Source organism: Peromyscus californicus, unplaced genomic scaffold, assembly GCF_007827085.1.
Source record: "Peromyscus californicus insignis strain IS unplaced genomic scaffold, ASM782708v3 Scaffold_20__1_contigs__length_68692818, whole genome shotgun sequence".
Classification (NCBI taxonomy): domain Eukaryota; kingdom Metazoa; phylum Chordata; class Mammalia; order Rodentia; family Cricetidae; genus Peromyscus; species Peromyscus californicus.
The window spans coordinates 6,637,412-6,661,679 of NW_026294503.1; the positions used below are offsets into that span (position 1 = coordinate 6,637,412).

At 40.4% G+C, this 24,268-nt stretch overlaps 1 protein-coding gene and 1 non-coding gene across 2 annotated transcripts in view; both read left to right on the forward strand.

Annotated features, from left to right (window-relative positions):
* The first annotated feature begins 2 nt into the window (after window positions 1-2).
* The window catches only part of Dcaf13 (DDB1 and CUL4 associated factor 13), a 30,282-nt gene continuing 6,016 nt past the window's right edge, over window positions 3-24,268 (forward strand). The window contains exons 1-8 of the mRNA XM_052747707.1: window positions 3-167; window positions 4,932-5,131; window positions 5,610-5,717; window positions 10,068-10,157; window positions 12,211-12,366; window positions 16,321-16,398; window positions 18,351-18,433; window positions 22,231-22,395. Of these exons, the coding sequence (XP_052603667.1) occupies window positions 98-167; window positions 4,932-5,131; window positions 5,610-5,717; window positions 10,068-10,157; window positions 12,211-12,366; window positions 16,321-16,398; window positions 18,351-18,433; window positions 22,231-22,395 (950 nt within the window). The 5' untranslated portion in view covers window positions 3-97. The remainder of the gene's footprint in view (window positions 168-4,931; window positions 5,132-5,609; window positions 5,718-10,067; window positions 10,158-12,210; window positions 12,367-16,320; window positions 16,399-18,350; window positions 18,434-22,230; window positions 22,396-24,268) is intronic.
* Window positions 19,186-19,316, forward strand: LOC128117301 (small Cajal body-specific RNA 8). Its single transcript, XR_008220782.1, has one exon. It is a non-coding gene; the product is annotated as a small Cajal body-specific RNA 8 (non-coding RNA).

The following is a 24,268-nucleotide window of genomic DNA, read 5'->3' on the forward strand; positions in this document are numbered from 1 at the left end:
AGCCCGCGGAAGGCGGAAGTCGTGTGTCTGCGAGGAGGCCGCCTTAAGCCGGGCCCGGCAAGAGGCTCGTGGAGTCTTGAGACTCAGAGCCGCCAAGATGAAGGTGAAAATGCTGAGCCGGAACCCCGACAACTATGTCCGCGAAACCAAGCTGGACATACAAAGAGGTGAGACGAGCTGAAGCCGAGGAAGGAGCGCCTTCCCGGACTACCTGGATCTGGCAGCTTTCGAGCTATGTCCACACAGGGCTATTGAGGAACTGAGTTGCAGACGACATCTCAGTAACTTTTTTAGCATTTTCCTCTAGTGGGAAGTAGTTACGTCTAGGAGGAGTGCTTCCCGTTTTCAACCCGTCTCCGTCGTTCCGTGTTCAGGTTTCTAGCTGTTGGAAAGTGGAGTTTGAGCCAAACTCGTGAGTTAAGGGTTCAAGATTTTTTAAAACTTAGCCGCTGCTTTCGGCACTTAGATTATCTACTTCTAGAGAAGGAAAGGAAAAAAGATGAGAGATTTAAAGCGGTCAGTTTTCACATAACTACTCTTGGGAGTTTGAGGAGAGAACGGTTAAAATGAAGTTGGTGAATTTTATTTATCTTTCCTGGTCTGCTCCCCGTTAGCGTGCCGACGCTTTATGAATTAGTTCTTGGTAACGTAAATGACAGGAGACCAATCTTATATGAACAGATCATTCTAACTGAAGGGAATAATGATAACTAAGGCATAGGAAAGAAGTATCATGTCTTTAGAGTGAATGAGAGTAAGTGATAGAAGATGGAGCTGGAACAACTAGCTTGTTACTAGAGGTTATCAACGTGTGTGTGTGTGTGTGTGTGTGTGTGTGTGTGTGTGTGTGTGTGTGTGTGAGTGTGAGCTTTGCTAAGATGTAGCATATGGTCTGTGTGTGTGAGAGAGAGAATTGCTAAAATGTGGTATATGGTCTGTGTGTGTGTGAGCATTGCTAAAATGTGGTATATGGTCTCTGCACCCAAGGTAAGTTAACAAGATAATATTTCTTAAATGCAGACTAGATTTGTTACTTGGATTTGATATTATCTTGAGTCTTCAAACCTCACTGTTTTTTTCTTCACCACATTCACCAATCAGTGTATTGCTGGTAAGTAGCTTATGCTACCCTTGCCAGCACCGGTGCGTTTCAGCCTTTCTCTTTGAGCTGTACCTATGGGAGCTTTCTTTCAACCATAATCTTTCCATGCTTATACCCTGCACATGCCCTCCTGCATTTCAGTACCTCTTCTGTGTTTCCAGTACATATTTTTTGGTTTCTGTCAGTGCTTATCACATTGTCTCATGATTATATTTTGGTTAACAGGCTTTCCTATCAGACCAAGCTTACAAGGAGGGGAGAATCATCTGACTATATGCACTGTGTTTTGACAGTGGATCACATAAATAGCTGCTTCCTAAATGTCTGAATGAATGAATGAATGAGCGGGTGACAGCCTAGGCACAGAATCTTATTCTAGGTGATATAGCCATTTTTGTTATTAACATTTTTTTTAATAATATCTCCTTATTTTGGTTTTGTAATGGAAATGTTAATAGTAAAATGGAAAAATAGAACTTTTGGAGTACTGTAAAATGTAAAACAAGAAATACATTTGTTATTGTCTATTTTTATTTAGTGTTGTTTCCTTGTAAATTTTATGCAGTATTTAAAAACTGGGTTAAGTACTGTTGAGCCTTAATTTTTAAAATATCCATAATTCTGATGTGGGTGGTTCATGTGTAGGAGCACCTTACACAAATATATGTGGTTTTTATGGGAGTTTTAAACTGTATTGTCATGTGCTTATGATGTATGTCACATGCTACATTAGTATTAGTGGTCTGTCCTTGACTGGATGAATGAAGTTGGAGGTGGATACAGTAGTTGTGATTTAGAAGGCTTCAAGTGAATATTTTAAATGGGTGCATGAGGTTGGAGTAAATTTAGATGAAAGTTAAGTCTTAATGGAAGGGATGTTCAGAAGAAAAACGCAGGTAGGGTTTTTGGTTTTTGTTTTGTTTTTTGAGACAAAGTTTTTCTGTGTAGCATTGGAACCTGTCCTGGAACTTGATCCGTAGACCAGACTGGCCTCGAACTCACAGAGATCCGCCTGGCTCTGCCTCCCGAGTACTGGGATTAAAGGTGTGCACTACCACCGCCTGCCTGCACAGGTAGTTTTACATGACAGTGAATAAAGCTGTTGGAGCTCAACATCCAAAAGGCTTTGAAGCTGATGAAACAGTGAGACCAAGTTTTAGAAGACCAGAAGGGGATTGGAACTCAACTCTGTACCTCTAAAAGCAGGTGTTTAGAGTATCCAATACAATATGGGGGAAACAATTAGAACATCAGTGTCTACTTCCTATCTTAAACAAACTGAACCAGACTTGGTGGTTTAAGCCTTTAGTTCCAGCACTCCAGAGGCAGAGGCAAGAGCTGGGCATGGTGGCACATGCCTTTAATCTCAGCAGAGGCAGGTGGATCTCTGTGAATTCAAGGTCAGCCTGGTCTACAGAATGAGTTCTAGGACAGCCAGGGCTACACAGAGAAACTCTGTCTTGAAAAAAACCAACAAACAAGCAGAGGCAGAGGCAGGCAGGTCTCTGTGAGTCCAGGCCAGCCAGGATCCTCTAATTTGTATTTATGTAAAGTTAATGAACTTACAACCTCATTTCAGCCAAATGTTAAGTATGGGGAGGGGGCGGGCACGGGAGCAGACAAGGGAGGACTTGCTTCTACCTTTTGAATATTGTAACATATTATAGTTTCTGTTTATTGTGGGGTGTAGTCATTTGTAGAATGAAGGGAAAGACTATAAAAATGTTCACTCTCACAGAAGTACCTTGACTTTATTAAGGCAAAGTTCTTGAAGAACCTAACTATAAATTAAGTATTTCTGAAACTGGTAAACTTTTCTCTGGTTATAGATATTAACTAAGATGCTTTCTTTAACTTTTAAAAGAAAATAAAGCATATAATCTGCTCCAAGTCCCTTTCCCCTGTTGTTTATTTGATTTTGGGACAGCATCCCTAACCCTGGCTAGCCTGAAATTTTCCATATAGACTGTAAGCACTGGGACTAGAGGTGCAGCACCATGGTCAACTTTTCCAAGTCCACTTAATGATAAGTGAGGAAATGCTTTAAAAATTGGGCTGTTCAGAGATTCTTTTGAGAATATATGTTTGGAAATGTTTTTACTATTTAAAAACTCATACTGAATGTGTTGTTTATAATGATGATCGATTTTGTCTATGTGAAAATACTTGGAAACAGCATGATCTACCTTCTTTTTAACTTAGATATTATATCAGTTAGTTGTAGGAATCAGAGTAGATAGAACATTCCAAAACATACTTCAAAAATAACTTTGGAAAACCTGGTGGATATGACCAAAAAGTAAATATAGCTAAATGAATATTGCCAGCTCTAGACATCTTCTCTTTGGATCTGCCTATTTTTGTGAAGTACAGTCCTCACTTTACCAGCACCATATTAACTGAACCAGTGAGAGGTTCAAAGTGACTGCAGTCACATGTATCACCACAGAAAAATGTGCCAGCATGCGCTTGGTTATAGTATGTTAGCATCCCATTAGCATGGCACTGTCCAGAAGTCAGTACTACGTAGGTGTGTTTGTATACCATTAACATGGCACTGTGTGGAAATCAGTGAATCTTTGTCCATTAAAACCAGGTGTTGAAACACACATTTGGGGGCCTTTAGTTTTTCTCTCAGGAGGCTTAATTGGAAATAAAATTTTAATGAAAACAAAGCATCTTTAATACATGCTTATATTAAATATAAGGACTATGTTACAATGAGACAAGGACCATGTTACAAAGAGACAAATCTAAAGGCTTGACAACTACTGCAGGGAGCCTTTAGAAATTTCTAGTTGTGGGATTGGCATGTGCCTGATTAATCTGGTGACAGTTTGCTGCCAAATCAAGTGGGGTGACAGTATAGTAGTCTGGGTATAAGGTGTTAAGGCCCAACACTAAGTTAGTAGAGGTATGGGAAAGGGAGGAATGACTTTCCAAGAGGATGAGTGTTTGGGGATTGGAGACTGTGGAAGGTGGAATTTGGGAATAACCAAGGTTTGCAATGTGTTTCCTGTTACACGTTGAATTTGGTTAGCCACAGGCTTAGAACGAGACAATTTGTTTGGCAGACTAGTTAAGAACATGCGTACAGGCAGGTTACTTAGCATCTGTGTGCCTCAGTTTCACCAACTATAGAGTGGAAGATAGCAGTAGAGCATAACCTGTAGGGTGCTGTGCAGATTATGTGAGTTAAGACGAGGTATTTGGAATAGTGTCTGGGACTCAGTGAACTCTTATTTCAGTGCTTTTCATGTAAGTAAACAAACGTGGGAAGTGCTCAGTCACTAGTCGCTGTGTTGTGTAGTTAAAAGTCAGAACCTGTGTGTGTCAGTGCAGTGTTAGTGTCCTAGAGCAGCTAGCACAGGCAGTGGAGTGGAGCATAGTTCATCAGAGTACCCGGCTTTGCTCCAGACACTGTGCTAGGCATGGGAGTCCAAATGAACAGTGTGTTGGAGCCCCCTCCCCATGAAGGTCACAACCCGGTTGAATATGGTAGGATGTATAGAAGGAAAGCTGTGTATGTGTGTTTATAGTCTATGTATGTATGTATATATTGCTCTGTGTGTGTGTGTGTGTGTGTGTGTGTGTGTGTGTGTGTGTGTGTATATAGTCTACTTATACAAGACTATATATACCATGATTTTCCCATAGTTTTGAAAAGGTTTGTAGGTAACAGGTGTACTTTTGTATCTTTCATAGTGCTAGACAGAAAACAGTATCCCTAATTAAAGACTTACTGAGTAACAGATTACATGATTAGCTGGGGCTTTTCACAGGAAATAGTAAATGTGAATTATTTTAAGAGAGATTATTCTTATTCCAGTTCCAAGAAACTATGATCCTACCTTACATCCTTTTGAAGTCCCACGAGAATATGTAAGAGCTTTAAATGCTACCAAATTGGAACGAGTGTTTGCAAAGCCATTCCTTGCTTCTCTGGATGGTCACCGTGATGGAGTCAATTGCCTGGCAAAGCATCCAAAGAGCCTGACTACCGTCCTTTCTGGGGCATGTGATGGAGAGGCAAGTTCCACTTTGAATCTGCTGTTTTAAACTGGCACATTCTCTAACAACCTCTTTCCTTTGGCTACTCTCGTTAGACTTCAGTTTAATTCGTGAGCCTAAACTCTGAAATAATATTTAGTAGTTTTTTATCTAATCTTAACATGGTATCAGTTCAGTGGTGTAAGGTTCAATTTGACAGTACATAAACTTATCGTTTCAAATACCTTTATGCTAAAGGTATTTGAATTTTTCACAGAAGTTGTTAATGATGATTGACACTTCATTTCCCATTCTGGTAATGGAAAAAAGACTTTGAAATGCTTTAGAGTCAACAGAGGATTTGGCAGTTTGAATTTTCTGCTTGTTGATACATTTATCCACATGCAGTACATTATTTTAATCCAAAGGAGTAGAGTGATTCATAGCCTTTTCAGTGTGGGGTTTCTGAAATATTTCACATTTAGAGTTCACTGAAATTTTCAATGTTTTATTATAGGTTAAAATTTGGAACCTGACTAAACGAAAATGTGTTCGAACAATACAAGCACATGAAGGTTTTGTACGAGGGATATGCACTCGCTTTTGTGGGACTTCCTTTTTTACTGTAAGTATACTGTTGGCTCAGTCAGTCTTTCCAACATGCACAGGAGATCTAATTGCTTAAGTTATTTTCAAGTTCATTTATTTGTTCCAAGGACCTTCGGAGAGTTTATTAAACCTTGAGAAGTCCTACTTTTCTTTAATCTAGCCTTACCCATACTTACTATTTTTTGCCTTTTTATAAATAAGTATGTAATACCATTGAACTGTTATCCTGAACACTGAGAAGTGGAGTTAATGGAAATTAAAATGAGAATGATCACGTGACTTACTATGGAAAATTTTTAGTGCTAAGATGAATAATTTGTATTTTGTCGGTTAGGGATCACTGAAAAATATGTGTATGGGGAAGAATAAATTCATAGAATATTTGCTGTTTCAGCCATTTTTGAGTATACAATTTAGTGACATTCATTATGTTCATATCATTGTGCTATCGTCATCATTATCTACTTTCAGACTTAACTTGCCATACTATATTCATTAAATAATAGCTCCTGTGCTCTCCTCTCAGCCCTAGTAACAACTATCTATTTTCTGTTTTTCTGAATTTCACTATTGTAGATGCTCCCCATAAGTAGAACCATACGATCTTTGTATGCATAATTGCCTAACCTTTACTCACTTAGCATGATGAAGTCAAGGTTATCCGTGATATAGCATATGCTATAATTTCTTTTCTGAAGTTGCATAATATTAACAGTGATGTATAGATACCACTTTTTTTTTCACTTGCCAATGAACTTTTAGCTTGTTTCTACCTTTTTGCTATTATGAGTAATACGGCTATGAATATTGGTGTATAAATACTAGTTCAAGTTCATTGATGTTTTTCTAACAGGTGAGCGGCAGATTCCTTGCTGTGCTGTGAGATGATTGCTTTGAAAGCAATGAATGCTCAGCTTGTAGGCAGTTCTCGTTGTGTGCATAAAATAATAGGGGGCCTACCTGGTGAATAAAACCTGTAAAAAATAGTGGTCAGGTTGAGTAATCTTTTGGAGGCTTAATGAGCCTGTCAGATGACTGAAAGGTACATCAGAAGATAGCTGTTTCTGCTATGGAAGAGGAGAAGTCAGTAGTTACCAGCTGGTTAGAGGAGGGGGACGCTCTACTGAGATGAGCTAGACTCACTGCAGGTTATCTGAGTGAAGTTGACTGTCCTTCTGGACTCAGAAGAAAAATCAAAACTAACATGGCATCATCAGTATAGAACTAATGATTGAGATTATAGTGTGATGTCGGTATGAGGAAAATGTAAAAATAGAAAGGTGTCATGGAAGTGGCACTTCAGGATGCCTCTGAGTGGGAAAACATCATAGCAGTAGAGCAGATAGACCTGCATGGCATAGTGAATATACCATATATGGTAGACGGAATTGGGTGGCAAGCTGGAGCTGCTGGCGGCTAAGACTTCTGTTCTTCCGGTGGCTTTCGTCCAGATATCTGAACTGATAGAGTAATAGTATCCCAGCCAGAATATTTACAATACGTTTTTCCCTTTTTTATGGAGCTGGAGATTAAACCAAGCATTGTGCATGCTCCACAAGGCTCTCACTAAACTTCATTTTCAACCCTACTGTATGGTTTTTTGTGTGGTTTGCTTTTTTTTTAAGCATTCAAAATGAATGAAGTCTAAGTGTCCATCAACAAATAGATAAAGAAAAATTGATGTATAGATGTAGTGCAGTACTATTCAACCATAAGGAAAGGGGGAAATCCTGTCTTGTGGAGCAATGTAGATGGATGTGATGCTGGGTGATAGAAGCCAGCCACAAAAAGAACACTACAGAATCTCTTTTTGTTGTTGTTCTTGTTTTCGAGATAGGGTTTCTCTGTGTAACAGTCGTAGCTGTCCTGGAACTTTATCGACCAAGCTGGCCTCAAATCAAAGATATCTGCCTGCCTCTGCCTCCTGAGTGCTGTGATTAAAGGCGTACTCTACCACTACCTGGCCAGAATCTCACTTTTGAATAGACTATGGAAGATCAAACGTCTTACTCCTAGGTTCCAGTGGCTTTAGAGAGGAAGAGACTGAGAAGATGTTGTTTTAAGAATATAAACTTTCAGATAGGCGGAAAGAGTAAATGTGTGTAATATATTAATAGAAATGCACATTTTAAGTTAAAAGCAGGAATATGGTACATTTTGAACATCTCTAATTAAAAAAAAAATCTGAAGTCTAGAACACTCAAAAACCCCAGATCTTTGGATGCCAGAAGTGGGAGACTCATGCCTAAAATCTGCTTCAGATACAGAGTATACAACGATTGTATGACATTGTCTGCAGGTAATGGGTGTGAGGTTGGGCCTTGAGTCTCCTTCCCAAATACCTAAAATCTGCTTCAGATACAGAGTATACAACGATTGTATGACATTGTCTGCAGGTGATGGGTGTGAGGTGGGGCCTTGAGTCTCCTTCCCAAATACCTAAAATCTGCTTCAGATACAGAGTATCCAACGATTGTATGACATTGTCTGCAGGTGATGGGTGTGAGGTCGGGTCTTGAGTCTCCTTCCCAAATACCTAAAATCTGCTTCAGATACAGAGTATCCAACGATTGTATGACATTGTCTGCAGGTAATGGGTGTGAGGTCGGGCCTTGAGTCTCCTTCCCAAATACCTCGTTAGGGACCTGTGTGTAAGTGTTCCAAAGGCTACTAAGTGTTGTGTAGTACCACATACATGGTGGTTTTACATTGTTAACCACAAGCCACATTAGAGTACACATTCTAGTTTGAGTTTTTACTTCATCTGTCTTGAACATGTCTGCCAGATATCCAAGTCTAATCCACCACAGTTTTTGATTCACTGATTTGGGCTGAGGTAACACTGGTGATGCCATCATGTTTTCAGTATCTCTGTAACTTTAGCACAGTGAAAAGAAATGATCTTGTAGGGTGTTGAGAACTTCTCCAGAGGTCTGTAGTTCAGTTTGAAAGCTTCTAAATTAATCGTTTCTGGAGTTTCGTGACTTGAAGAGAAGCGTTTTGTCTACCTTAAGATTATAAAAATGCCTTCTAGCAAGCATTTTCATCTTTTTTTCCCTTTTTCTTTGCATTTGAAACAATCTGTAATTTATTGTATATGGCATCTTATTGGTTCAAACTTGTTCAATCTTTGTGTGTGTGTGTGTATGGTGTGCAAGTATGTGTGTTCATGTGAATTAGCATATGTGTAGAGGCCTCAGTATCATAAAGTATCAATACTAAGAATCTTCCTCAATAGCTCAGACTAAAGGACTAGTCCTACTAGCAATCTTATTCTCGGGATCCTCTGATTCTGAGTTCTAAGACTGAAATAACTAGCAAGCTGCCATGCCCACACAGCATTTACATGGGTTCTAGGGATTGGTCTTGCTTGCAGGGTAATACTGTAACTGCTGAGCTCTCTCCTCAGCCCCTGCTTTGTGTGAGTGGATTTTGCTGTTTTTTTTTTTTTTTGTTTTGTTTTGTTTTTGGTTTTTCGAGACAGAGTTTCTCTGTAGTTTTGCGCCTTTCCTGGAACTCACTTTGTAGACCAGGCTGGCCTCGAACTCACAGAGATCCTCCTGCCTCTGCCTCCCGAGTGCTGGGATTAAAGGCGTGCACCACCACCGCCCGGCTTGATTTTGCTGTTTTTGAGACAGAGTCTTACAATGTAGCTTTAGCTTGCCTGAAACTAAGTATGTAGACCAGGCTGGCCTCAAGCTCAGGTAGATCCATCTGCCTCTGTCTCCTCCTAAGAGCTGGGATTAAAAAGTGTGTGCCCCCACACTGGCAAAAGAGATTGAAAAGGAAAACTATCTTCTGTGTATGTGTGTGCCTTGAGTATATGCAGGTGGATGACATGCGTGCAGGTGAGGCCAGAAGAAGCATCTGATCCCTGAGTTAGAGTCAGGTGTGAACTCTCTGACACGGGTACTGGAAATCCACCCCCACCATGCTTGTTTTTTGAGATAGGATAGTGAGCTGTCCTCCAGCTCACATCCTCTTGCCTTTACCTTCTGAATACTGGAATTATAGATGTGTGCCACCATTGCCAGGCTCAAAACTTTCTAAGTAATTAATCTTTTATTCTGATACCCATTTTATTATAATACATTTTTCTTCCTGATTTGAAATACCATTCTTGTGTGACCTAACTTTGATCTATTCTTAGCCTTTTGCTTTATTCATACTGTTTTTGTTTTTGTTTTTATATGCTTTATGTATTTGTTACAAATTTTTGTTATGATAAAGTAATAGAAAATAAATGTGTCAGTAAATGTAAAAATGAAAGAATGGTATGTGTTACTATTTGAAATGAGATACATATAATTTGATAGATGTGTTTACAACTACTGGTCTTTAGTCATCGTAAAATAACTGTCTCCAGGTTGGTGATGACAAAACTGTGAAGCAGTGGAAAATGGATGGACCAGCCTATGGAGAAGAAGAGGAGCCATTGCATACAATATTAGGAAAGGTACACAGATACATTGATTAGTGCTTAGCCTGTTAGAATCATTTATCTTTGTTTGTAATTACCAAAGGAAAAATAATGTAACAACCAAGAGGGGTTAGTTTTAATAACTGGCCTGCGAAAGCAATGTTTAAAAGCAACATTTTATGTAATTACAGTCCTTTGAAGCTTAAGGATTAAGAATATGACCAGCTGTTTGGTTCTCACTGTAGTAGAGTTTGATTGATTTCTCTTTAGCTAGACCAGCCATAGTAGACAGTACAGGTCATAGAGAGGATGCAGTGATGTGGTTCTTACTGTAGTAGAGTTTGATTTCTCTTTAGCTAGACCAGCCATAGTAGACAGTACAGGTCATAGAGAGGATGCAGTGATGTGGTTCTTACTGTAGTAGAGTTTGATTGATTTCTCTTTAGCTAGACCAGCCATAGTAGACAGTACAGGTCATAGAGAGGATGCAGTGATGTGGTTCTTACTGTAGTAGAGTTTGATTTCTCTTTAGCTAGACCAGCCATAGTAGACAGTACAGGTCATAGAGAGGATGCAGTGATGTGGTTCTTACTGTAGTAGAGTTTGATTTCTCTTTAGCTAGACCAGCCATAGTAGACAGTACAGGTCATAGAGAGGATGCAGTGATGTGGTTCTTACTGTAGTAGAGTTTGATTGATTTCTCTTTAGCTAGACCAGCCATAGGAGACAGTACAGGTCATAGAGAGGATGTAGTGAAGGGTTTCTTATAGGAAGGTCATGGGAGAACTGTGTAAAATAAATGTTAGAAGAACAATGGCTTAGTTTCTGTCTGGTTTATATCATCATAGATCTTATACAGAACTCAGAATTTCCTAAAGAATTGATTAGGCTGTGAAGACATGATTAGTGTGTGCTTCTTGTATAATCTTACACTTGTGACAGTTGTTCTCTAAGTTACAGCATAAGTGTGATTTAGAACATTTAGCTTATACATGTTTGTGATGCTGATGACATTCTTACATTAAGCAGACAAAATTCTGAAGCTAAGTTTAATCTTTAAATATATGCATTTTAAAAGCTGCTGCACATATTAGCGTTTCTTTAGGTGCTGTTTCAGGTTTCAACAAGTTCAGAATATTGTTTGTTTTGTTTTTCGAGACAGGGCTTCTCTGTGTAGCTTTGGAGCCTGCCCTAGAACTCACTCTGTAGACCAGGCTGGCCTTGAACTTACAGAGATCCATCTGCCTCTGCCTCCCAAGTGCTGGAATTAAAGGTGTGCACCACCAGCGCCGCCAGGCTCAGAATATTCTTAATGGGAGATGGGGGTAGGATATGTGTACAAGATGGAAAAAATTTCCAAGTGATAATAAGTTAGTAATTCAAAAAGCAAAATTGACTTCATTTGCATAAAATGTTTTTAGCATTCTATGATACTTTTTTTTTTTCTTTTGATTTTTTGAGACAGGGTTTTTTTGGTTTTTTTTTTGTATTGCTCTAGCTGCCCTAGAACTCCTTCTGTAGACCAGGCTGGCCTCAGAGATCTTCGTGCCTATTTATTCCCGAGTACTGGGATTGGCGCTACTACCACCACCACCATCCGGCACTTTTTTGCCCTTTAACGAAGGACTTCAAAGAAGTTTCTTTAGCCGGGCGGTGGTGGCGCACGCCTTTAATCCCAGCACTCGGGAGGCAGAGCCAGGCGGATCTCTGTGAGTTCGAGGCCAGCCTGGGCTACAAGTGAGTCCCAGGAAAGGCACAAAGCTACACAGAGAAACCCTGTCTCGAAAAACCAAAAAAAAAAAATAGAAGTTTCTTTAGATTTACCCAAAAAGGAGATAGCATGATAGGTAAGGTGGCCTTCCCAGAGTAAAGTTTACCTGTTGTGTTCTGGGTATGCCAACCTGTGACTTCCCCCAAATACAGGAAACTCGGTTGCACAGTTTGTGGTGAAGAGTGGTGGGAGAAGAGGAAAGAAGTTTCTTTGTAGCAAGGATTTCTAAAAAAGAAACCGAAAAGCCAAACCACTTACAATATGCTGATTTAAAGAATTAGTGAGGTGACATGTATAACACCCTCTTTGCTTTCAAAGACAGTGTACACTGGCATTGATCATCACTGGAAAGACCCTGCCTTTGCCACATGTGGACAGCAAGTAGACATTTGGGATGAACAAAGAACCAACCCTATATGCTCAATGAACTGGGGATTTGACAGTATAAGCAGTGTTAAATTTAACCCTATTGAGGTAATGTTCTTTTTAAAATATTATTATGTTCTGTTTATTGTTTAACATGAACTTTTAGCTCTGTTTAGGAACCATTTTCTACATTTGAACAATTTTCAAGCATTTGGTAAGTTTTCCAGGTTTTATCTGGGTTCTGTGAACTCTCAGCTGGTCGTCAGAGTAGACTCCAAGTAAATGCTTGCCTCTTTTTGGTTTTGGTTTTGAAACAGGCCTTGGCTAGCTCCGACGGTCTTGAACTTGTGATCCTTTTGCCTAAGCCTCTCATTAGCTTTCCTTTACATGCTTTCCACACTTGTGTTCCATCAGATTGTACCATTGTACTTTGAGGAAGAGGTTCCTTTTTCTTAACCCTCTTGGAGATCACGAGAATGAGCACTGAACATGCTGTTCTGTATTGTAAGTCATGTGGGTGCCTGTGCCTCACAGTCATATGCACAGCCACTCTTGGACTGCATGGCAGTTACAATTATAGGTGCTTTGTGCTCTGCTCTGAAATCTGAGTTTATTCCTAGTTCCTTCCTGGTCTAGTGCAGAGGTGGAGGTAGGCTGTTGCATACTATCTATTTGTATGTGAACTTGGGAAGAGAGGCTGGCCTGGAGGCTAATATGGCTGTTGGATTCCAGACCTTTCCCTGATCTTTTCTGAATACATAACAATAAATTACCCTCATTGTCCAGAAGACTCAGTCAAGATGCTTTTTCTTTCAGTGTTAATAGGAAGCTATTATGTTAATTTCTGTAAGAGAAACTCTTGAAATGCAAATTTGATACTTTCTGAGACCCAGCGTGGTAAGAGAGGGAGGAAAGGTTAAGTAGCAGAGTATAACAGTATTCATGTGATGTGCTGGGACATGATGTGCTGCAATACAGTGTGAACTCGGGCTCCAAGTATTGCCAGGAGGCAAGCGGACAGCGCTCCCCAGCCGCCAGCGTGTGCCTGTGTACACACTGCTCCATGAGGCTTTATACAGGTCTAGCAGGGGCTGCCAGTGTGTCCACTGCCGTTACAAAAGCTTACTAGAACACAAGCAGACCCTCTTACTGTACCGTCTGCAGCTGCTTGTAGACCATAGTGGAAAATTGGAATAATTGCTCTGGGAATCACATGCCCATAAAGCCTAAAATACTTTCTTTCTGGCTTTTAGTGGAAAGGTTCGCTGATCGTGATTTCTATCTGAGCTGTGTTCCTGGTGCATCCTGCATCTTACTTCATCTGTCTTCACTTTGGTTGTCATCATCAATACAACAGTAAACACAGACAGACAGTGATTGCCACTTTTTGAAGGGACAGACAGATGTTTTGCTTTCCTATTTTGATGAACATGTCAGAAGAGCTAATGGCTAATTGTAAAACCATAGTTGGTCATGACCTGTCGACCATGGTTTTCAAACTTGCCTATTTAGTACCTCTATTTGTCCACTGCCTGTTTTTTTCTAATCTTATGAATTGACTTAGTGATAAAAGCAAATGATGTCTCTTCCTCTGTATTAAAGCTAATGGAAAGGGCAGGGCAGATTGCTGTGAACAAATAGAGTAGTTATTTCCTTTATTCATTAATAATTAATTGTCTGTTAAAATATTGAAACCTAAAATTCTGGTAAAGGCTGAAGTTAATACTGAGGATTGCCACGTTTTGCAGTGTGAAAGTTTTAATTCAGTCTAGCTGGAACTTTTTGCTATGTTTAGATCAAAGTCGTTGTTTTAGAAATTGACCATGGTCTTACACAAAGGTAACATCATGAAAAGCCACTAAAGGTTAAGAGGTTAAGGGGCACCTCATAGAGGTCTCAGAAGCAGCAGTGGAGACAGGCTTTTGAAGAGTGGAATCCAGATCGCGTTTTTAACGTTAGCTTGTGATGTTCCATTAAACTGTGTGTACACAGCAGGCACTGGCTGGCCATACAGCTGTTTAGTAAACAACTCGTTCTTCCTGCTTTGTTTGCAGTGGGAAGCAGCGTTAGTCAGAAGCCAAGAGTGTGGTATCTAGAACCGTGAATCAGGAAGAATAGTGTTGCCAAGAGTGGGGTCAGGAGCTGAGAGATGCTGGGGGTGAAATTACCTGCTGTATGAGCACGAGGACTGGATTTGGATCCCCAGCCCCCTGTAAAAGCTGAGCATGGTGGCGTGCCTGTAACCTGTGTTAGGGTATGGAGACAAGGTTCCCAGGGGTTCACAAGTCAGCTCTTCTAGTCAAAATGGTGAGCTTCAGGATCAATGAACGACTGTCTCAGAAAATAAGGTGGGGAGAGGGCCTGAAGTGGTGACTCAGTGGTTAGGAGTACTTGGTGTTCTTGTAGAAGACCTGGATTTGGTGCCCAGCACCCACATGGTGTCTCACAGCCATCCGTAATTCCAGTTCCAATGAATCTAACGCTCTGTTCTGCGTCCATCGGCACCAGGCATGCATGTGGTACTTAGACATACATGGAGGCAAAACAGTTGTTCACATTTAAAAAAATGAATCTTCAAAGATGTTTATATGGCTGAGGAGATGGGGAGCTGGCTCAGTAGGTAAGCACGCTGCCCGCATGCCACCAGTCTGAAGCCTGAGTTTAGTTCCTGGAACCCGTACGGCAGAAGGAGAGAACTCACTCCTGTAAAGTTGTTTCCTGATGACCACGCCCTTGGAGATGGTGTGCACGCACTAAATAAATGATGTGGAGAGCAATAGAGGAACACAGCTGCCTCTGGCATTCACGGCCAGGCAATTCCACCCCACACCGCATAAGTGGGATCAGGGCTCTACTGGACGGTAGTTGGTTTTCACTCAGCGGCAAGGGTTGTCATAAGGGCTTTGTGTGCTCAGAATTGACTTAGCAAGGTGTGGCGGTGCATGCGTGTAATCAAGAGTCTGGAGACCAAGACGGGAGGGTCACAAGCTTGATGCCATCCTGGACAACGTAGTGAGCTAGAGACTCCTGTGGAGGGAGGGACGGACGGACGGACGGAAGGAGGGAGGACACATAACCGTGGTTCAGGAGATGCTCAGTGAGTCAGGTGCCTGCTGAGCAAGCATGAGGACCTGAGTTTGCATCTCCAGTGTTCATGGAAAAGCCAGGAATGCTAGTGCATGTCTGAAACCTCAGTGCTGTGGGGAGCAGAGACAGGCAGATCCCAGAACTTGCTGACCAGCAAGGCAGCCAAACAGTGATTTTCAGGCCTAGGAAGAGGTCCTGTTACAAAGAGTAAGGTAGAGAACAAGAGGAAGACATCCAGCATTGACCTCTGATTTCCACATGCCCCTTTACTCACACATGCATGTAGACAACATGTATACCTAAACATACACACACACAAGCACACGAGTGCACACATGTGTACACACACACACAGAGTTGGACAAAGGACAGGGCAAATTTCTGCAGCATTCACAAATAAAAGGAAATGTTTACCTTCTAATGAAGCAGAAATTTTGAGTGTTTAGGATATATTGTCATATAGAGCATTTAAATGACTGCCTGATTCTTCCAGTTGTAATAAAAGGTCCATTCTCACATTACAGTGATATTGATATCACTTTTAAAAAATAAACAGCCTTAAATGTCAAAAGTCATAAAATTGTTTACATTTTTGATTCACTAATACCACTCCTGAAATTTTATGTTAAGGGAACAATTCAGAAGAAGAGTTTAAATGTCTGAAAATGTTTACTGAAGTGTTATTTATAGTAGTCAAAAGCAGTAACTAACTCTTACTTTGGAGAGCAGGTAAGTAAAATACGTTCTGGTATAAATAGGACACACTGTTATTGCTGGTGCCTAAATACATGCATGGAGATTTAACCATGAAAATACTTGATTTAGCTGAGATTATGAGTGATTTACTATATCCTCATAAAATGGGGTATATTCAGTGTTACAGTTTGAGGGCTTAACGTAAATATTAAAGATAAATCATTTGTGCTTTGCTTCCAAGCCTGGCTTTTAATTGGTGATTGTTACAATTATTTTCAGACATTTCTCTTGGGAAGTTGTGCTTCTGATAGAAATATAGTACTGTATGATATGCGGCAAGCTACTCCTCTGAAAAAGGTGGGTTTCAGTCTTGTCTTTGTTTTATACATTTGTTAAGGCATTCTGTGTATCAAGTGACTGAAAAAATGAAACCACTGATTCACAGTTAGGTTTTTCTTCATAGAGCTGTTCTTTAACCCCAGAATGATGGTAATAACATTCAACTCTCCATTGGTTTGGACTCTCTTTCTTTGTGACTTCAATAATGCCAGTACATTTTAGACATCTAATTAGTACTTGCTAAATTGAAACTTGTAAAATGAAAGATATTTCATTGCATTGCTTAATATGCACTAATTGGGGGGAGGATTGATTATCATATGACATATCCATTATTTTATTCAAAACAGTTTTAGGACTCATTCATATAACCAACTATTTTAATTACATGCTGGTGCCAGTTTGACTCTTTGCTTAGACAAGCACTATCTTGTCAAGGAGAGGGTTTTCATAGTCTTTGCATTCACCACGGTCATTTCAGGACTTAGATATCAAAGCTAATTCACTCTTATGCTGACTTTCAAGAGAGAGAATATTGTTGTACATGGAATGGACCACCATTTTAAGAAGAGTATGAAGTTGGTATCAAGCATTTGTAGTATTGTCAGGGCACAAGAAGGGCTAGATGTCATTCGTGCACCATGAGTCCATTGGCACAGTTCATGTATAAAATCTTTGTCATTTGGATGTGGTGGTCCAGGATTGTAGTCCTAGCACTTGCTAGGTGAAGGCAGGAGGATCAGGACTTCAAAGTCATCCTTGAAACACACTGAGTTCCAGGCCAGCTTGGGCTTATGAGACTTTGTCAAAAGAATGTAAAAAAAATTTTTTTTTGTAATGTGTTGATAGATTCAGATATTAAAAGTAGGAAGAATGAGATTAGTATATTCATTAAAAGTACAAATTTAGCTATTTATTCGTGTGATATGTGAACTTCACTGTCTGTATTTCTTTTGTAAAATGTTGGTATTAACCAGTACCTTGCAGTATATTTATAGAAATGAGATATGATGCTTTTTAGCATTTACCAGAATGCTGACATGAAGGTCTGGTTAACTAAATAGTAGTCTTTGACAAGTACACACATCTTCACACACAGTCCATTTTTAGTGGAGTTATATTAGCTGTAATTGAAGAAAATAATTGTAGTCTGTCAGTGCCCTCAAAGTCTGAGCCCAATTTACATTGCATTTATTGGTTGTTTTAAACAGTAAAACAATGCTTAATTGGATTTGTCACATGTAGATAGTAATGGACACTGCTACTTTATCTTGTTTGCCTTTTCTTTTAATTAATTAATTATTTATTTATTTTCAAGACAGGATCTCACTATGTAGTCCTGGCTGTCCTGGAACTCACTGTGAGATCTGCCTGCCTCTGCCTCGTAGTGCTAGGATTAAAGGCATGTACCACTATGTGCAACTTTATTATTGTTGTTATTATTTTAATCTACTAGGCTACCTTTCTCTATCTTTGGGAAAGAAGCTGAGAGCTAAGCTTGTACAGTAGATACGGATTTCTTCACTTTCTTCCTCCCCGAACACCAATACCATTGCGGATGAAACACTGGAAGTGACCAGTCATCAAAGGGTCCTTCAAATCTTGCTTCCCTCTTGAAACATTTCTTCTGAACCCTAAGCTCACTGTTAATTTTGTGCCTTTTATGTTACCGTTTGTTGCTTTATTATTTGTATCTTCATTTTGTTGTTATTTCAATATATGCCTCAGTTTCCTAACTAATAAGTCATTAGAAGGTCGGGGGCTAGGTGTTAAACATTGTTTTGTCTTTTTGTAGTTACCACTCTGTTCTCAGGAAAACAATCCTTGATTTCTTTCCTGACTGGTCTGAATTGTGTACTGTGCATACGAAAATATTTGCTTAAATCAGAAAAAAAAGAAGTAGAAAATGTATTCATTTTGTATATGTTAATTTTGTGGTAATGAGATAAAATGTATGCTTCCTTTCTCAGGTTATCTTGGATATGAGAACAAATACAATCTGTTGGAACCCTATGGAAGCTTTCAATTTTACTGCAGCAAATGAAGATTATAAGTAAGTGTCTCTCTTTTTAGAAACTTACTCCTATCAAAAATGGCTCCATTGCATTGCATTGCCTTGTTAATATAGTATGTTTCCCTTGGTAAGTACATTTTCATAAGCAAGTTTGGAAGCTCTCATTTGTTTTGCTAAAAATAATTTCCCAAATTGGAGAAGAGGTTTTTAGAAAAAATATTTTCTCAGATTTTAAAGTAACTTAGACAAAGAATAGTAAACTGGTATCTTTGGGTAAACACTGTTTGTACAGCAGTTTGTGAACATGGCCATCTTGTTTACTTGGGTGTGTTTACTGGTATGGCTGCATTTATGTTGTGATGCCTGTGTTGGATAGATACAGTAAAGACCTGATGACTCACTTGACCAAAGAGAAGAAATGGGATGATCTCTGATGTAGGCCATTTAAATAATGACTGGACCAGCAGGTATGATGATGCATGTCTGTGTTCCAGAGGTTGAGGCAGGAAGATTGAGTTTGAGGCTACCCAGGGTTACATGGTACGCTCAAAGCCACCTTGGGTTGTGTAGGAAGACACTGTTTCAGAACAAACAAACATGAGCAAGTAATGCTTGGCCCATACATGTTTTGTTGGAAGCAATATGTGCTTTACAGCTGTTTGTGACTCCTCAAGTAGCTGAAGCTCATGTAGTCTGTTTGCTGTCTTTATTAAAGCCAACAGAAAGTGATAGTTTACATTGTTAGCTTAATAGTGCATGTGTTTTCTGTGCCTGTAAAGCTGACATAGCATTGGGAGAGTGATACACAAATTGGGCAGAAGTACTGCTCTGATTGTCACTAGACCTCCCTAGAATAAATTGCCTTTTGATGACCAGGGCGAATTGAGTGAAATCGTCATGGACAGATACGGGGCAGACAATTTCTTAGATATTCAGATACACCAAGTTAGTTAATGCCCCCTACTCATAACTTGGATTTGCTGTCTTTTTTCTTTCAGTAAATAAAAAAACAAACAAAACTGACAGAGCAGACTTTGAACTAGGAGATTTTATGATTCCTTATGTAATGCTTTACTCTTGTTGAAATATACATTGGCTGTCTCATTTCATCTTTTTAGTATTGTCAGGTAAGATGTATAACCAGAGAGGTCAATCTAGCGAAAATTATATATTAGCCTTGCTATATTTTGATGCATTTTATTATTATTTTAAAGTACATTCTTTTTGTGAGGGGGGGTTTCAAGTCAAGGTTTCTCTGTGTAGCCCTGGCTGTCCTGGAACTTGCTCTGTAGACCAGGCTGGCCTTGAACTTGGAGATCTGACTGCCTCTGTCTTCCTGAGTGCTTGAACCACCACTGCCTGGCTTTAGTACATTCTTAATATATACTTTTTGGGAAGGTACAAGCTTGTTGGTGGATTTGAACTTTAGATTGTCTGTATTTAAAATCTGCCCATAGGGGGCCGAGCGGTGGTGGCGCACGCCTTTAATCCCAGCACTCGGGAGGCAGAGCCAGGCGGATCTCTGTGAGTTCGAGGCCAGCCTGGACTACCAAGTGAGTCCCAGGAAAGGCGCAAAGCTACACAGAGAAACCCTGTCTCGAAAAACCAAAAAAAAAAAAAAAAAAAAAAAAAAAAAAAAAAAAAAATCTGCCCATAGGGGCTAGAGAGATGGCTCAGCAGTTTAGAGTACTTGTTACTCTTGCAGAGGACCCATGTTCTGTTGCCAGTGCCCACTGGGCAGCTCACATCCACCTGTAAGTCTGGTTCCAGGTGTCTGATGCCCTCTTCTGGCTTCTGGAGGCACCTGCACATATGTAGTGCACACACAGACAAGGAAGTGCACACACAGACACATAAGTAAGAAGGCTCTTTCTCACATATCCAGTGTGTGAGAGTGTAAATGGTGTATTAGCTCATACATGGGACTACGGGCGCTTTAGTGGCACTGCCTGAAGTTCTCTCTTAGGATTCCTGTACTGAGAACAAGCGCAGTTGAGTCATTAGCAGTACTAACCACATTCAAGTTTACTTACTGTAATAGATGCTTTGAAATGAAACGGTGCTGTTGCAATTGAAGACAATAAAAGACAAGAATAATTCAACAGCATAGTGCCCTCTCTGCTAAGATTTCTAAAGTACATTGTGAACTAGCTGTTTTGCCAAGATAATCTTTTTTCAGAGCCTTCTTGGAATTTCTCATTTCTTGCCTTGGGAAGAATTATATACGGTTCCTGAAACAAGACATAGCTCTTATAAGAAATGACTGCTAGTTTTCCTAATTGTCCTTATTTTTAAAACCTCTTGGTGAGTATGATGGTGCATGCCTGTAATCCCAGCACTGGGGAGGCACTGGCAAGAAGGGTGAGGAATTTAGGGTTATCTGCTATGGAGAAAATTGGCTCCATGGCTCAAGGGCTGCATGAGAGCCTCTAAGACAGAAGGCTCTGCTGTGGTAGCTCTCTCCTGTGTCTCTGTACTTCTTTGAGTAGTACAGTAAGTTTTCATTACAACTCAGATGCAGAGCGAAGGCATTCAGTTGCTGTAGCAGTGGGCAGGCCGTGCAACCCCGCTCAGTGCTGTGGCTGTACTGTCTGTAGGACAATGAAGAGTAGATGACGGCCTGAAGCGTTGTCGTAACTCACAATGGTAGGCACGCCTGTCCAGATGGATTGATTTGCTTGGAATCTGCAGTTTTTCTTCCTCCACAGATTGTTGATACAATTTGTTTAAAAAGCAATTTGCTAAAAGAAAAGAAATTTTGAGCCTCACTCTACTAGGCAGGCAGTATGTTGTAGTTGTCAAGTCGGAAGTTAACCTCAGAATCAGGAGACCCTGGCTCCCACACCTCGGGGTTGTTGGAGTCTCTGAAAAGAGCAGTGCTTTGGACTGTTTGTTTTGATCTTCTTTGAGACAGGCTCGGCATGGCCCCGAGCTTGCTGCCTAGCTCAGGCTGGCCTGCCTTCAGTTTGTGAACTCCTGCTTCAGTCTCTTGATTATGGAGGCTACAGGCATGAAGGTGGAAGGAAGTACCCTACCCAGAGTGGTTTGTCTGGTGAGAAGAATATTAGGAATTTTTGTAAGCATTTGCCTGCATGTATTGTCTTCTATCATTATCTTGGTCTAGACAACTAACACATTGCCATAGATTGAGTGGTTTAAGCAAAGAGAATTTTTTTTTTTTTTTTTGGTTTTTCGAGACAGGGTTTCTCTGTGTAGCTTTGTGCCTTTCCTGGAACTCACTTGGTAGTCCAGGCTGGCCTCGAACTCACAGAGATCCGCCTGGCTCTGCCTCCCGAGTGCTGGGATTAAAGGCGTGCGCCACCAACGCCCGGCAAATTATTTTATACTAGTTTGGGAATTGCCAACATAATCAGGATCACTGAGGGCCCTCTTCCAGAATGCAGGCAACCAACTCCTGTCCTCACAGGGCAGGCTGCTCTCTGGCCTCTTGCACATTTGTGTGAGAAAAAGAGAGGGGACACACGTGTGCACACGCACAGCCCATAGTGCATGTGTGGAGGTCAGAGGACACCTAGTGGGAGTTGGTTCTCTCCTACTATGTGGGTTTGGGGGCTGCACTCAGGTCCACTTGTCTTGATGTACACCTTTACTCAGCCATCTCAGTGGCTTGCTGTCTGATTTTGTGTCATATTACAAAGCAGTAAGAATCGTTGGTGTTTTTCTCTGTGTCTTACCTGCCTTAACTGTTTTCAGAATCAGACTGCTTATTGAGAGAGTCATCATTTAGCTGATGTTCTTGTTTTTTACTAATGTCTTGTAATACTACCTGTGGCTTCTTTATAAATTTGAATGAAATATTTGACAATGTTTTACAGCTTGTACACTTTTGATATGCGTGCCCTGGACACTCCTGTTATGGTCCACATGGATCACGTCTCTGCGGTACTAGATGTGGACTACTCCCCCACTGGGAAAGAATTTGTGTCTGCTAGTTTTGATAAATCTATTAGAATCTTTCCTGTGGACAAAAGCCGAAGCAGGTATGTGACTGCCAGCAAGCCACTTATTTTTGCATGGTATTTCTTTAGTCCTGATAATCATTGATTTTTCCTTAGAAGGTGGGTGGTTGTATGTATATGATAGGGCTTACACCCAAGTATTGTGACATGGAGTGTGGACGTCTGCTGAATCGTGTCAGGGCAAATCAGGTGCTTTGTTTTATTGAGTAGGAGATTATTTCCATATAATTCATAAATTTACTAAAAAGTTTAGTTTGATGGTTAAGAACTCAGATTTTTTTTTTCTGAAAGTAGTTTTAAAAGCAATGAATAGTACTCCTGGTATTGTTTTTTACACATTCAAATCCAACTTACTCTCCCAGGCAAAGATGAGAGGAAGAAACAGTTTAGCTTGCTGGGCTCATTCCCTTCCTTCCTAGGTTAGTCAGTACCTATGAAGAGGTCCATACAAGGTAGTTATGAGGCTGATTAAACCGTTTAAAAGTTTTAAGACATTTTACTAATGGCCAGACCAAGAGCAGACTTGTGTCTCTGAAACATCTCTTGGTGACCAAGCTCAGAGGTACAGCATTTTAAAAGACAAAATCCCAATTACATCAGTGCGTAGGGAGTGCCATTGGGGGCAGGGGTTATATTACCTGGTAACATCTGCTCTCCTGCGAAGCTCAGTATATTCCAGACACTACATGACAATTATTTCTAATTTATTTTAGTTTTATGTTTAAGCTTGCACAAACACCAGATATTTTGTTTAGTATGTCTAGGCCACGGGTAGGGTCATGGACAGTCCCCAAAGTGCTGCCAAGGCTGCTGTGGCTGCTGACGGGGATGGAAGGCTAAGAAGCAGAGTCTGGGTAGACATGAAATATAGTGGGGACAAGATGGCATTTACTTGGACGTGTCACCTCTATCCTCTATTGAACTGAGAGGTGGGAGAGTGCTGACCCATCCCATTTGTGTATCGAAGTCTGTGAGCATGCTTAGTAGGATTCCTGTTTTTAAGATTTGAGTGTTTCCTACAGCTTAACTTTACTACTTATTATATGTAATTGAGTGTAGCATTTATACATGCATGTTTTTTTATGTTGAGGTAATTTATAGAAAATTGTGGCATTTTCAGAGACTTCAGGGAAATTTTGTACTTTATGTTTTGCTTTGTTGGCTGACTTTGTGATGCTGAGGATTCAGCCTGGGCCCTTGGTGCAAGTGCTGTACCAGTGAGTTCTTCCCCTAGATCATTTACTCCGCCTTAAAGCCTGACTCGTGTGCTGTGGTTTACAAAGAACTTGCATGAACATTCTCACTGTTCTTTAGTAATGCTTAGACATGTGCTGTAAGTACACATAAACCAAAGGAGAGTGAAACAAACGATCCCATCAGAATTATGACAGCTGAGCTTGGTGGTACTCAGGAGGTAGAAGCAGGAAGAGTGTAGGTTCCAGGCTGTTTGGATTTGCTTTCTATTGCTGTGGTGAAATACCATGACCAAAAGCAACTTGGGGAGGAAAGAGTTTATTTGATTTATGCATCCTAGTCAGTCTGGAGGCAAAAAGTAAAGCAGAGGCCATGAAGGAGTGCAGCTTACTGGCTTACTTCCCAATGACTTGATCAGCCAGCTTTTTTTTAACCACCAGAACCACCTCTCCAGGAATGGCACCACTCACAATGGGATGGGCCTTCACACATCAGTCATTAATCAAGAAAATGCCCCACAGATCTGCCTATAGCTTAATCTGATGGAAGCATTTCTCAGTCAAGGTTTCCTCTTCCCAGATGACTCTAGCTTGTGTTCATTACCAGCAGATAATTGCGATTACAGGTATGATTGAGTCATGCATACTAATGAGAGTGCCCTGATGGTTTCCGTTTCCATTGCACACTTCTCCTGTACACT